The sequence below is a fragment of the Asparagus officinalis genome, chromosome 6 (assembly GCF_001876935.1).
Source record: "Asparagus officinalis chromosome 6, Aspof.V1, whole genome shotgun sequence".
Classification (NCBI taxonomy): Eukaryota; Viridiplantae; Streptophyta; class Magnoliopsida; order Asparagales; family Asparagaceae; genus Asparagus; species Asparagus officinalis.
The window spans coordinates 44,647,134-44,662,013 of record NC_033799.1 but is presented as its reverse complement, the minus strand read 5'-3'; the positions used below and the strand labels follow the sequence as shown (position 1 = coordinate 44,662,013).

The window sequence follows — 14,880 nt, the reverse complement described above, 5'->3', positions numbered from 1 at the left end:
ATTTGATAAATACTTTCTTTTCTTCCCTTCTTTTCAAAGAGTTCAGCATCTTGAACTATACACAGCATTATTTCAGAATAATGTGCTTCCATGTCTCTTTGCATATATTATTGCTGGTCTTATTGGTAGTTGTCTACATCTTGATGGTGGCTGATATATACCTTTCTTCTGTAGTAAATGACTTATTGCATATATAAGATGTTGAGACTTTTTTTGTGCTCTTTGGATCTTGTAGTACTAAAGCACTCTTCTTATGATTTTGCTCTCTCTTCTCCGTCTAGCGTGTAATATTTTGCTTGTAAGTCACGTGTTCCCTTCTGTCTTCCTCGTCATTCTCCTCATCTTCATCCCGAGTTGCTGCTTTTTCCTACTTCACACCTAATTGGAAGCAGAGAAGATTTTATTGAAAGAATAAAATGTGGAAAGATATTTTTGGATTTGTTTTGATTCCATGTGATCCTTAGGTTTGATATTATGATCCTTTGTTGTTTAGGATTTTATTCTATTTCCTAATTAGTTGTCTGTTTGGTTTTCTTTTAAGTAGGATTGTATTCTCAGAGAAATGACAGCTGATGATTTGTGATTTTATGAAACGTTTCTTGAGAGAACCCTACTGGCATGTGAGTTGCTATTTTATTGCATGTGTGCTGCAAAACTTATTTGGCATGCAAGTTCCCAATCCTACCCATCCATATAAACCTACTTTTAATGTCAGCCCTTGATCTGAAGTCCAAAGTTAACCTTAACTCGAATTTGCCTCTGCCACCTCCCTCTCTCTGCTCTACTTACAGTTCTACCTCTGACCATGACGCGATCAGTTCTGCCTCCCCTCTTGTGATCCCTCCATCATGACTGCATATCTGTCTTTGCTGCCAGCATTTCCTCATCTTCGACCCTCATCAGATGATCAGAGCCTCAACCTTGACCTCCTCCTCCTCTGACTTCTACCTCGACCCTCAGACATTCTGACAGCTCATTCAGTTCGTATATACAGCAGCGAACACTCCATCTCGATCCGAACAGGAACTTTCTGATTTATAATTACCGATATTTGAGTGTATTTTGGATACCCGTGTGATTGTTTACAGGTACTTGGTAGAATCAACTTCAACTGTTGGATATTATAGCTTTATCTCAATCCTGTAGTTTATTCCCAATTCTTTGCATTGCAATGAACCGTCAATCTTAGTCTCTATTCAGATCTGAAATGCTTTGGGTATGCGTTGTTCACTCTTTCAGGTGAATCCTAACCAAGCTCTGACTACAACTGATACTCTTGCATCTCTATTGACCTAAAGTTAATTATTTTGATTATTGTTATAACTTGGATCTTGTTGCATGGGTACTCATCACATCTTCTAGGTTGCATCTGTATTTAGTGATTGATCATTAGGATTTGCATTCATATTTTGTTGCATACATTCAGTTTGACCCCATATTTGATTTCATCCATGTCCTTGCTTGAACTCGTATTGCATTAGTGATCTCTTAGCATCTTGTCCTGCATCAACACCTTTGGTATGAGTGGGGTTTCAACTTTCAAGTTATATCTCGCCATCTAGAGTGTAACATTTTGCTTATGAGTGACATGCTCCCTTCTGTCTTGCTTGTTATTCTCCTCATCTTCACCTCAGTTTGCTGCTTTTTCCTACTTCACACCTTTTGCACAAGTGAACTTACAAGTTAACATGTTCCATTTGCGGAGAGCTCTTGTACTTGTTGAAGAGCTCATTCTACCAAAGGTAGTGTGTCAACTGAGACAAGAAGTAAGTGCAGGCTCTGATATCTTGTAAATTCTGATTTATAATCGGAAGTGAAGAGCTCATTCCCTCTGATTCGCTAGAGGCAGATACAATATGCTGTCTTAACTTAATAATAGAAAAGGATTCATATTAATTGTTTGGCATTTGGGCTTCATCACATAGTGGTTTAAGCTTCTAAACCTTCTATAATAATGAAATGTACCCATCTGAAATTGTAATAATTGAAATTATCAAGACCAAGTCAAAATATAAAAGAAATTGAAAGAAAAATCAAGTTGATAATTTATTTGGCATTAAAGTTTGATCATAATATGGTTCGTACTCAAATCCTTTTAGAATTATCAAATCATACCACTTTCTAATTCCATTGTCATAACATTTCCAAATCTGCGGCTGACACGGCTGCTGCTAAGGATGCTATTGCCACAGCTGAGTTATCTCAGAAAAGTATTCTTGATACGAGCTGTCGACTAAGTGACAACAAAGGCGAGGAATCATCAGATAAAGACCTGTTCAATGAGATTGAAAATGAAAGAAGCTCAAGCATAGACATGAACCTGAAGGCTGACCCACAGAAAAACGAAGGACAAGTATCTGCAAGCGGTTATGACTCTATTGTCAATCTGCCATATGAGTTTTATCATTATTATCATGGAAGCAGCAATGATATGGGAACTCTAATCGAGGTAATTTCTCTCGTGATGGTTCTTCCTGGTGTCATACATGGAAAACTCCTACATCATTGATGATAACTTACACTACCTAATCACTTTAGTGACCAATAGACTAGTATTTTGACTTTCGATGGCTTTGTGATCAACATTAGATTTCATGTCTTAGAGGTTGTCAATAAGTTAAGTGAATCCGAGCATGGTCATAGATTTTCCTTCTTATTAATATCGGTAGTTATAAGTATGGTTTCTTGGTCACATCTTCAGCTTTTTCATTACCAGAACCTTGCAATTTGATCTCCTGTTGTTGCAGTCTATTTTGATCTCTGACCTTTATTGTTGCATGTTTTTTTCTCTTTTTTATTGCAGTCTATTTATCTTTATCTATGTTCTGTCATCCTCATATGGTATTCGTTTATCATTTTCGTCTCAGAACTTACAGTTCCATTTATCTTTTGTGCTAGATTACTGTTGTGGAATTTAACATCACAACTTTGCAGGTTCTTTTCCTTTGTAAATGTGGATGATGTTATGTCTTTCTTTTTTTCTTCTCCCTCTTTCTTTTTTGAGTGTGATGGTATATCTGTGTGTTCTTTTTTTCCTTGGGTGGGGTAGGAAGTTGGTCAGGGTAAATTTGTAATGTACAAAAAGGGTTGGGAAGGCTTTACTAGCAAATAAATGTATGCAGAAACCTAAATTCTGACTGTGCATCATTAACTAGTCTCCTTAAATTAGAGTCCTGCAAACTAAACATAGAAAGTTGTGAAACTGATAACTGAGAAATTATCTAACCCTGACTCGTGGGTGGAAGATGGTAACTTTTAGATGTCATAACATGGAGGTTTTTGGTCACCTCCTATACAACTATTTCAAACTATTTGGTTCCTGATAATTATCAAATAGTTTGGTACTTGGTCTTCAAACTATTTGTTGAAATCGACTTGGAAGGACATTCAAGATTGAAATAGTAGTATGGTCATTTTGCTAAGATTGTTATGTAGAGGTCGGATCATGCAAAAGAAGATAACAAAGATCAATTGATGATGAAGTTCTCTTAAGGCAAAATGACCATCCTACTTTTATTAACAAAGATCAGATTTTAAGTCAAAAAATAAATAAAGGAGAAGAAAAATAGAAATAAAAGTAAATCAGAAAATAAGCAATGAATAGTACATGAGTGGCAATTATTAAAAAAAAAATCAGCAGATGAGCACCAAAGAGGTTAAAAGTAGGGTATCCACACTGTTCAGTGATCTGAACTGAATTAAACTTTAAAAAAATAATCTCTTTTAGGAACAATTAATGCATGAAAAGTGACTTTCTGAACCATTTTCTTTAGGCTTCCTTGAACCTGATTCTGAATGTGTAAGAGAGTGGAATGAATGTCTATCAGAGGTTCCTGGATTGTGATCATGTTATGGTGGATATTTTTGAACAATTTGAAGTATATAAAATCATCTGTTAAAATTCTTCTGAGATTTTGTTATCTTTGAAGGTCTTGTTGCTGGTGAACAAAAGTTTTCATTTTCATACATAACTGATCTTTTTGAGCTTTTGTTGTAATCTTTGAAGATCTTGTTGCTGATTAACGAAAGTTTCATTTTCATGCAAAAATGCAAATTCTTTTCAAACTATGAATCAATTTGATTTAATTGAATATAATTAGAATGGCTTCTTACATCTATAACGATTTTTTACAAATAATATTGTTCTTTTCAAATGTTTCCTATCTGCTTTGTTATTTCATGTTCTCTAGCAGTTTTTTCTTAGTCAAATGCACGATATAGCAGATGCTTGTGTAAGTTTACTTCAGGTTATGCAAATGATATTGTCAACTCTATTATTTATTCTTTTTCGTGCTTTTGGGAAAATTTTGTATTTTCCTTGTTTATTTAGGTGTCATCACTGGTAGGACTGTAAGTAATAATGGCTAAGGTAACCAGAACTAGTTTTCCATGTTCTTCACCTCAGAAACCTTTCTTGAAATTATTGTGTGATTTCAAAGAGTTCTGTAAGTTTCATGTGTATTCTTTCCTGATTCTGAATTCTTTGTCTGCAGGTCAGAAGAATGTGGGATGCTTACATCAGACCAGGAGGAAGGTGTGCATGTATATCTAGAAAACATGAATACCTTTTACTTGACCTATGTAATTTTCATTTGTACTTTCGGAAAACAAAATTCTTGTTAATTCATTTTTTTATTCAAAACACAGCCTGGGATAAGTTTCTTTTATGGCCTTTCTTTCTAAACGTGCCATCTGCTTAGCCATTATAATTACATTTTGTTAATTCATTTTGTTATCCAGACATCTTACAGTATTTTATGAAATAGTCTTGTTTCTTTTTCTCTTTACTTCCTGTAAATGTCCTTAAGGCGTGTTCAATGTAGGTGGTTATGGAGCCCAAGTCCTTAAGGCGTGTTCAATGTAGGTGGTTATGGAGCCCAAGTCACTTTCAGCATAGTCACTTACTTTTTTAACTGTTGTGAAATTAGTTTCTTAAGAATTGGTCTCTGGGGAATTTAAAAGGTTCATCATGGTTTCAACTTGTTTGGCTACTCTGCTTACTGCTTAGGCCTGATTACGTTTCCCTACTTTTAAGGAGTTTATGTTCCAAAATAATATGCAGGAAGTAATAAAAAGTTCACTCTTACAACATTTTCGTTTTAAACTCACTCCCATTATCTCCTAGCCATATGCCATACTTTCAGTCATAGTTATAAAGAGTGAAATTGGACTTATATGGTAAATCTGATCATCCACTTTGTTCTAAGTCTTCCATGCTGCTCCCCTGTCAATTTCCATTTTCAACTCCAAGCCAAGTGCTTCCAATGTGTTTTTTCCTATGTTTTTTTCTAAAAAGTTAGCATGATAATCTTTTTCATGTAAAATTATGGTAACTTGCGCTAGTTTGCACTATGTTGCTCGTCAATAGTCCCTGCTCATGAATAGTCTCCGTAGACCTTATGATTCTACTTGTTTAGAAAATGAAGGAAACATGTAAATTAGGTAAAGAACTAAGATTGAATGATTCTCTAACAACCAACAAAAGCTAGCACCATCAGGCGGCTGATAGGGCTTTAAGCTTTCTTGAGCAGCTGCCTTGGCGCCAATGCGGCCTCTGAAGTGGATACTTTAAGCTTTCTGCTTATCTTTTTCCCCATTTTAACACATGGGTGGCATTGACGAGGACTCTAATGCTGAAAATTCAGACATTTAATTAGGTTAATATGCTGGAAAATTTATAGCTGTGATACCCAGTTTGAAAGTTATCTAGTCATCTGCAAGGTAAACAGGGATTGGGTGATACCTTCTGATGACTTAATATTACATTATAATCTTCCTCCTCCTCATTGACCAAGCCTTTGTCTAATCATAGTGGAGATTTGGTATGGAGTGTAACATAAAGGTGAAGCTTTGCAAATTAATGAACCAACTTTTTCCAATGGTTGTCTAATATCCACCTGTCAGATTCTTAAACAACAACATTGTAAGAGGGGCTCATACCACAGGAGCTCAAGAACCAGCTGGCCAGTCGATAAGCTGCAAGCTTACCTTTTCTGGTTGTGTAGTTTACATGAATGCATCCAAGGAGACAACTTCCAGTCCCAGATTCCCATAGATTTAAATAGATTATATGAGATGAATGTGATATGATTTGCTAGGTACGACCCACATGATCTTTGAAGCACATGTGCACTACTTTATAAATCGCACTTTTATATCTTTTCACTAGCCTTCATTCTCATGAATCTTATGCAAATCTCTTCTATATCTGTTTCTTAGCTTCTTATGGTTGGAAATTGCATGCAGCCGGATACCTGGTCACTGGGTTCAGCCAGCACCACCTGCAAATGATGTTTGGGCATCTTATCTTGTTGACCCTAAGTAATACGTGATTGGCGTGAGCGTGTGGCTCTACTTCGGTATCCTCTCTTTGGCTTCTTATGAAAGCTTCTTCTCAAAACTCAAGGTATGGCAATACTTCAAGAAGTTTAAATTTTTGTTTCAATGCTGTTGATAATATAAAATTGTTAATTTCTGAACTGATGAGAGAAAGTTTCTCTAGAAAATTGTAAGCAGGTTGTGTATATACTAGTATGAGTAACGAAAATTGGCTTAGATTAGCTCAAGTTATGTGAGATTGGAAGTGACTAAAATTGTTTATAGTATTCTTACTTTATAAATCTTACACTTTGATTGTCTGGCCTACAGCTACAACAACAAAGCTTTTATCCCAAATTTTTGTGGTCAGCTACAGGAATTTTGTTCTTCTCTTACCAACGTAAACTTGGCTTATTAGTCCGTAGTTTGGTTTGTCATGGACTCATGGATGATACTAAGAAAATGAGTCCTTTAGTGCTGTTTGGCTGGTGGACTTATTTTATCCTGAGACATAAAACTGGATCATGACCTCTTCAATACGCAGACCACTCTCTCTAACAAATGCGTATATATTAAAAAGTTAAATACACTCATATTAGACTGGGTAGGATCTGGGTCTGATTTATATGGCCCGACCTTGACCCAAACCATCGCTTTATGGGCAAGGATGATTAGTTTGCCAACCTAAACTTCGTTTCTTGTCCCCAGTTGGGTTTGTCATGGTCAATACTAAGAACATATGTCCTTGAGTACTGCTAGGCTGATGGACTTTATGTCTAACTAGCCTGCACGATTTAACTCTACAGCTTATTTTTACATAAAATATATTTTTATAGTTAGCGAATTCTGGTAAATAGTGTTTCGAGAATAATTATTGCAGGGATGAGGATTGGGATTCAGCTTGAAGACTCTTTTTCCTTCTTATTTTCTTTGGTTGAATGAAAAGAAATGCTTTCATGACAAATATAGGTTAGTTGGAGATGCTCTTTATTGGTGAAAGAATAATTGCTACCATTGTCAAACATGGTTATGCATGATGATTTGTTTAGCACATATGTCCATTCTGCTGCCTCTCTGTTAATTCATTATCACCGCTACCATGATCATCATATCCACTACCTTTGTCATTTGTGCCAAAGGCTCCGTCACAAACACATCTACCTTAACATCTTTTGTTGTCTAAGCTCCTATATTCTTTATCAGTAAATCTGAAATTATTAAAATAGATACAGTCTTTCTCTCTCCTGGAGACAGGGGAGTCCATAATAGAAACTGTTTTATCACCGGATGAATCAATATCTCCAATAACATCTCTATGTGACAAAGAAGCAGATGCTGTCCTCACCCAAAGAAATTAATATCTGCCTGTCCATATAGTTGAAATTAGTTGAAATAGCTACTTGATGAGATCATTCTACGTCCTTCAAAGTCGTAATGTCACTAATTTCACCCTTATCGGAATTAGCCGTCATCATAGTCATTTCCATATTTGGATATGATCTTTCTATTTATCGAGTTGTCACCAAAAGAATATGCTCCTTTGTAGTTGTTCCCTCCTAGAAGACAAGCTTGAAGAAAGTACAATTGTTGTGTCGCAAATTGCGATGCAATTTAAATTTGGGTTATTTGCATATATATACCCCTTAAATCATGGGTATTTGCAAAAATATCCTCCAAATATCAGTATTTGCAAAACTATCCCTCAAATCTTCAAGATTGGAAAAAAATACGCTTAAAGCAGTTAATCATCAACTTTGATAAGGTAATTTGTAATCACAATGTAAAAATTATCAAACAAAAAATTATCAAACAAAATAGTTAAATATTTAGCATCAAGTTGATGATTTGCTGATTTTAAGGATATTTTTTCACAAAGTTGATGATTTGAGGGGCAATTTTGCAAATACTATGATTTGGGTTGCAGATACCCCTGATTTAAGAGGTACATATGCAAATAACCCTTCAAATTTACTGAAAATATCATGCATGTCACTCATCAGTGTATGTTGTTGAGATTATACAACTTATAAGGTTAATCAGGATCGTGCAATATTGGTCATTTGAGAATGTTGAAAAATCTTTTGTAAGATTATCAACTAAATTTAGTATGGTGAGGTTTTACAGCGAGTAAATTGATCGGGATCAACAAGTCAAAATAGAGTTTATTTCTAGAATTTTATTGTTTAGTTGTTTGATTTAATGTCTTTAGATATATCTACTTGATTTGTAGGAGTCCTTGAGTCCTAGGCGTGAATGGTGATCGAATAATTATCAATTAGTTCAATATTTATATGTATTTGATTGGAAAGGGCATTTAAGAAACAAATATGAACCTTCACATATTTGTTTATCGAATGGTTGTTTAAGATTTACACGTTTATAGTTTTTGTTATTATACACATGATGCACATGATATTATCTTAATATTTTTAGAGACATAATATTTCCAAATAAATTTTGAAACCAAAATATTCAAATTACATAGTTATATTTCATTATATAGAGGAATAGTTTCGAATAAGAATTAAAATGTCATTAACAAATAAAATTTTTTAATCAAATGAAAGTATCTCTTTAGTGAAATAAAATCTTCTTAATCAACTAATGTTATAACCGTACATTGAGTATTAAGTTCGATCATCATATTTTTCATGTTTGACGGTTTTCAATGATTATTAAAAGATATTCACATTTGAAAGAAGAAGATCTGAATTTGAGTTCGAGTTCAAATGCGAAGATTTTAAACGAATACAAATGTGAATGCCTCAATATTTGATTTATTCATTTGCTTCCCTCTTCTGATTCATAAAAATGTTTTTTCAGCTCAAACGCATGCCAATAGGTTTTACAATCCAACTATCTGTGTGCGTATTATTTGTAGACCTAGTGCGGTGGATTGAAAGTGTTGTATTATATAGAAGTATAGTACATAAATAGTATACAACAATCATAACTCAAATTTAGCGATTCATCATTGTGTTGGAGTGCTGGATTTAGGGCTTTCATAAAGGATTTCAAATCAGCTCAACTTATTATTGTTGATAGGCAAACTTTTTGCTATAAAAGGACAACATAAAATTTATTAAAAATAAGAAGATAGGAAGGTTTCACACCTTTTCCTGAGAGTATTTATACCTTAGATTTGCCTTCACATGGATGATGGATTTCACAATCAAACCAGTAACTAATCACAAGTTAGTTGAACGAGGAAGATGCTTCTTAAAGAAGTCACATTTTTAGTTTAATAATTCCTTATCAAGGAAAAAGCCCAAGAAATTTGTGTCTGAGGGGTGTTAGTCAACTGGAATATTTTCATGCGAAGTTAGATAATTGTTAAAATGGAACAATTTTTTACTAATGGGATATTTCAATAGGATAAATAGGAACAATTTTGTGAAGCAGGATATTTTGATAAAATAACGTGAGATAAGTATTTATAATCATGAAGTATTTAGTTATGTATTTTGAGAATATAAGTATTTTAAACTTATTATTGATTGATAATTGTTTACGAAAATATTATTTATTATTAATAACTTTTAGTTAGATTATAAGCTATTGATAATAATTATTATAATATATGTTGTAGCTTTTTTATTTTTTAATTATTATTATAGTACAAGTCTAAAAAATTTTACATTGTTCTTCCTTTTCTGCTCCCCGAGATATCTTTCCCTTATCTCTCAATTTTATTATTTAATAAATTATGGATTGATACAATCTTTACTTTTAATTAATTATATAATTATAATATTCCGTGAAAAAGAAAATATCATATATGACTAAGAGGAGACGAGATCTAATTTGTCGGCATGGTCTGATGATGATGATGACCATAGTAGGAAAAAAGTAAATGAAAAAAGAAATATAAAAAATGAAAAATAATAAAACAAATAGGAGTTCTAGTTTTGTACCATCTAATTCCAAACTAAAACTTGGAATAGTTTGAGAGACTAGAACTCTCATTTTTATATAGAAAAATAAAAAATGTTAGTTTTGTATAATTATCCTAGTTCTAGTTTTGTTAGAGTTCTAATTGACTAACACTGTAAAATTTTATTCTAGTTTTAGTTCTAGTTGACTAACACTAAAATTTTATCCCACAAATTATCCTAGTTTTAGTTTTGAGTTCTATTTGATTAACCCCCCTAAGAGAAGAATAATAGGTATCATATGACATAAGAGGGATTCTACAGTGGCGGTTAAATCTCAAATAGGTGAATATAGGGGTTCTTTGTTTATTACTTAACTCTGTCCACCACACTTGGTTGAGATTTAACAACATCACTATATATGAGAGAATCCTGTTATATGTCATACAAAACTCATTTGTTCTCTCTCTTCTCCCTCCTTCACCACACACACACCACACACACACACACACAACACATTATATATGATATATATATATATATATATATATATATATATTATATATTATATATATATATATATTATATATATAGATTAATGGGTATCATATGTCATATGAGAGGATTACCTCATATACAATGATGTGGCACAATCTCCACCAAAGTGAATAAAGTAGGAGATAGAATGCTCATAAATACACTTGGTGGAGATTGTGCACATCCATTGTATATGCAGAGAATCCTCTCATATGACACCCATTAATCTCATATATATATATATATATGTATATTTATATATACTATATATGATATATATTAGAGGAGAGAGCAGAAGATAGAGACGAGAGAACTTTGGTATCAAGCACAAGTTTTGTGCCTTGATAGTAAGTGCTTACATTCCCATCCACTCATTCAAATTGGGGATCACATTCACATGGGTTAGAGAGAGAGAGAGAAATGTAGGAACTTGATACTAAGCACAAGTTTTTGTGCTTAGTAGTGAGGTGACTCATTCCTATCCACTCTCTAACCCATGTGAATGTGGTCTCTAATTTGAATGAGTGAATGAGAATGTGCCACTTCACTACCAAGCACAAAAACTTGTGCGTGGTACCAAGTTCCTCCATATTGCTCTCTCTCTCTATATCTCTCTCTCTCTCTCTCTCTCTCTATATATATATATATATATATATATATATATGAACTTGGTACCAAGCACAAGTTTTTGTGCTTGGTAGTGAGGTGACACATTCTCATCCACTCATTCAAGTGGGGACTACATTCATATGGGTTGAAGAGTGGATGGGAATGAGAGATCTTACTACCAAGCACAAAATTTGTGTTTGATACTAAAGTTCCTCCATTTTTCTCATATATATACATACATACCTACATATATCATTGATAGACCTAGTGTAGTGAACCACGTGTTAAATATGAAAGTATACTACATAAATAGTATACAATCGCATATCTCACATTTTAGACGATATTCTTAATATCTATAATGTTGTGTTCGATTTTAAATTGTAAATGTGAAAACCTTTTACCTACCAAAATAGCAAATGCAGAGACCTCAACAAACCATAAAAGAAAGAACTATTTTGAAGATTACTACAACAATCTCACTTGAGAAGAATGACCTTATATAAATATATCCATGGTCAATAGGCTTGACTCTAGTATCAATGCCTCGAACAACTTCCCAAGTCCAATAAAATGATGAGTCAAGTGGTTACTTTGTGTTGTGCAATCACCACATCAATATAAAGATACGTACCCCATATCAAAATTACATGGAAAACCAAGGTCTACAGTATTAAACCCTTGTTACTTTGTTTATTTTATAGGAAATACATTTTATAATCCTTCAGACTTAAAGTTACATGACTTACATCAAATCGGTTCAATGCATGTTCATCCTACTCTTTACTCTTAAGAGGCATCCACTCTTACTCGAGCAAAAGATTTCATAAGAATGTTCGGAAGTATAATAGTTTTTTCATTCACTTCATTCAGAGCTAGTGCTAATAAAGGCCCTGGCATGAGGAACAGACAATGTTTATACATTTCGAGCAGAAAGACAAGTTTATCATTGTTTACTAGAGTTGATATCAAGTACTGATAAACCCGCCTTTTTCCAATTGTATTTTTTTTTGGCTCTGATAATGAGCTTCAGAATTGAATGAGAATATTGCAAATTAAAACTTTGAACAGGATAGAGATCTTAGTTTAGATATTTTAGTTGAATATTTTGTTAGATCGATTTTCAGTTTTAGTTAGATAGTTTTCAATTTTAGAGAATATTTGATGTTATCTTTAGAGGTAATTTGAAGTTATATTTAGTGTTATGTTTTCCTTTCAAGTACATGTGTCCTAGTACATTTCTAGTATATTGGTCCTAGTACAATTAGCAAAAAAAAAAATGCATGTTTTAGTTACATAAAAACAATATTAGTGATTGGGGGGTGGGGGGGGGGGGGGTTGGGGGGGGATTCTATTATATTTGTGCATAAAGTAATAAAGAAAAAAAACCATAATATGCGACTAGTTGAGCTTCAGACACATCATTGTGTAATCTGTCGACGTATGTCATATGAGACCTATTATTCTTTGTCTCACACACATTTCCATGACTCTTTTGAAAAGGATGAATTATTAAACTAAAAATGCTTCTTCCTCTTTGAGAAGCATTTTCCTCTGTTCAACTAACCTGTGATTAGTTTGTGGTTTGATTATGAAATTCAGCACCCATGTGAAGTGAAATCTAGAGTGTGAAGTCACACGTGAAAAGATATGAAACCTTCCTTTTTTTGTTTTCATATAATTTTTATTGTATTCTTTCGTAGCAAAAAGCTAGCATATCAACAATACACAGGTTGAACCGATTTGAATTCCTAATGAAGCCCTAAATTCGTTGATGAAGCCCTAAATTCATTGTTTCTTGTTATATCGATCTATTAGAATAAAAAACTTGAACTTAAACTTAACTTTGTTTGATATAATTGTCAATTGATTACTTTTTCTCCAGAAAATAGTTTGTACGATATTTCGCTAACCTTCGTTCACGTCAAACAACTTTTTAGAATTCAATTTCTTCTCGAAACATTCTCCTCTAACATTAAAACATGCATATCAACAAATCTGAGTTAATGATTCAGTCTCTTGTTGATCCTGCATCACATCATCATCATACTACATTTTATGCAAGTGTCATTGCTCGAGTGTACTTTTTGACAATTTTTTAGCACATTTCGTCTGTTGCTAAATTTCAACAAGATTTGGAAAGAGAACCTTTTAGTATATCCATGAACTTGAAATAACAAATCTATGTTCAGACTTCAGAGGGAAACTATTCTTTTTTTTACATAGAAAAATGGTTTGAGTGCATAAATTAAGAACTGAGCAGTGCAAATAAGCAATGTATTAGCATAAATTAAGGGGTGAAACCATAATGGTAGTAATAATGTAGTATGCATTTAATAAGTTCTGCTATAGTTCCGACTAAATACCAATGCAGCTAATTAGAGGGTATCTTCCTCCTTAGGATGAGCTAAACTACGTTGTTATGGTGTTCTGAGTTTTCCTCATACAAAGATGATTTAGGGGAATTCTGCTTTGATTTGGATTTTCCTTTCCGTCTAAGATGTCAAAAATCAGTTCTGTTGAGTGTTCACAAGGTAATTAAAATGCCCTGTTCTTAGTTAGCCTGGAACTAGTCTATTGAGGTCCAGAGGAAGATATTTTGGTATGCTAACAACCATGGCTAGTGAATTTTTCTGAGGGATGGTGAGTAACGTGATACACATACAGAAACCATTGTATTGTATCAGCAAGGCATCAAATTGGTACTCAGCTGCACTTTTATTAATCTGTTGAGCTTCCTTGAAGTTTATCCGTTGAGCTTCCTTGAAGTTTATAAAAGATATCTATCTTCTTTGTCCCTTATGTTACTTGCAATTCTCTTTACCCTTATTAAAATATGTTATTCGTTCTCAAACCTTCAACATTCTCGTTGTTCTGAGAGAACATAATGTGCTTCATTTGCATTTCTTGTCTTTCCGGTTAGTATTTTTGAGTCATCTTCCTGGATTCTCCTTGGCCACTAAAAAAAACTTGGATTTTCTTTTGGTACTGCTCTAACCATCGAGCTGCTGTTAAGTTATACAGTCTTATCTTTCTGGAACTAGGCTTATGTTTTTATTTTATTGCTTATTTTTCATTCAATTACCTTGTTTTTGTTTGCTCGCTTTTTTTTTGTATTTAATCTGCTTGTATGTTGAACAAGCTTGCTTTTGTGTGCAGGTCTGTGTTTATGGATCGCTACATAATTTGGTGCGAGTCTGACAGCTATAAATTATGCTTCAATATATATAATGGTTGCAAGCTATAAAGGTTTTCGTCTTGAATAATTTTATGATCATTTGTCCCATGCTTCGGTGCTTAAGAAGAGTATTGAGTACCCTGCTGATTTTGATAACTAGCCGTTTCTGTATAATATGACTAAACTTAATCAAATTTAAAAATGCAGCTGTAACTGCAATTTGAAAAATTTTCGCTTGCAGCAGTGATATTATTTTGTCATTATGAAAAATATTGTTTCATTTGATAATGCCTCTGGTAATGCTTTCGCTAGGCGGTTCCAAATCCTTTTCTAAATGAAAAATATCTGGATTAGATGTGTTTGTCA

At 33.5% G+C, this 14,880-nt stretch overlaps 1 protein-coding gene across 1 annotated transcript in view; it reads left to right on the top strand.

Moving 5' to 3' along the window:
- The window catches only part of LOC109846112 (U11/U12 small nuclear ribonucleoprotein 59 kDa protein), a 20,859-nt gene extending 6,065 nt beyond the window's left edge, over positions 1 to 14,794 (top strand). The window contains exons 6-10 of the mRNA XM_020415339.1: positions 1,635 to 1,742; positions 2,150 to 2,449; positions 4,494 to 4,534; positions 6,247 to 6,406; positions 14,496 to 14,794. Of these exons, the coding sequence (XP_020270928.1) occupies positions 1,635 to 1,742; positions 2,150 to 2,449; positions 4,494 to 4,534; positions 6,247 to 6,325 (528 nt within the window). The 3' untranslated portion in view covers positions 6,326 to 6,406; positions 14,496 to 14,794. The remainder of the gene's footprint in view (positions 1 to 1,634; positions 1,743 to 2,149; positions 2,450 to 4,493; positions 4,535 to 6,246; positions 6,407 to 14,495) is intronic.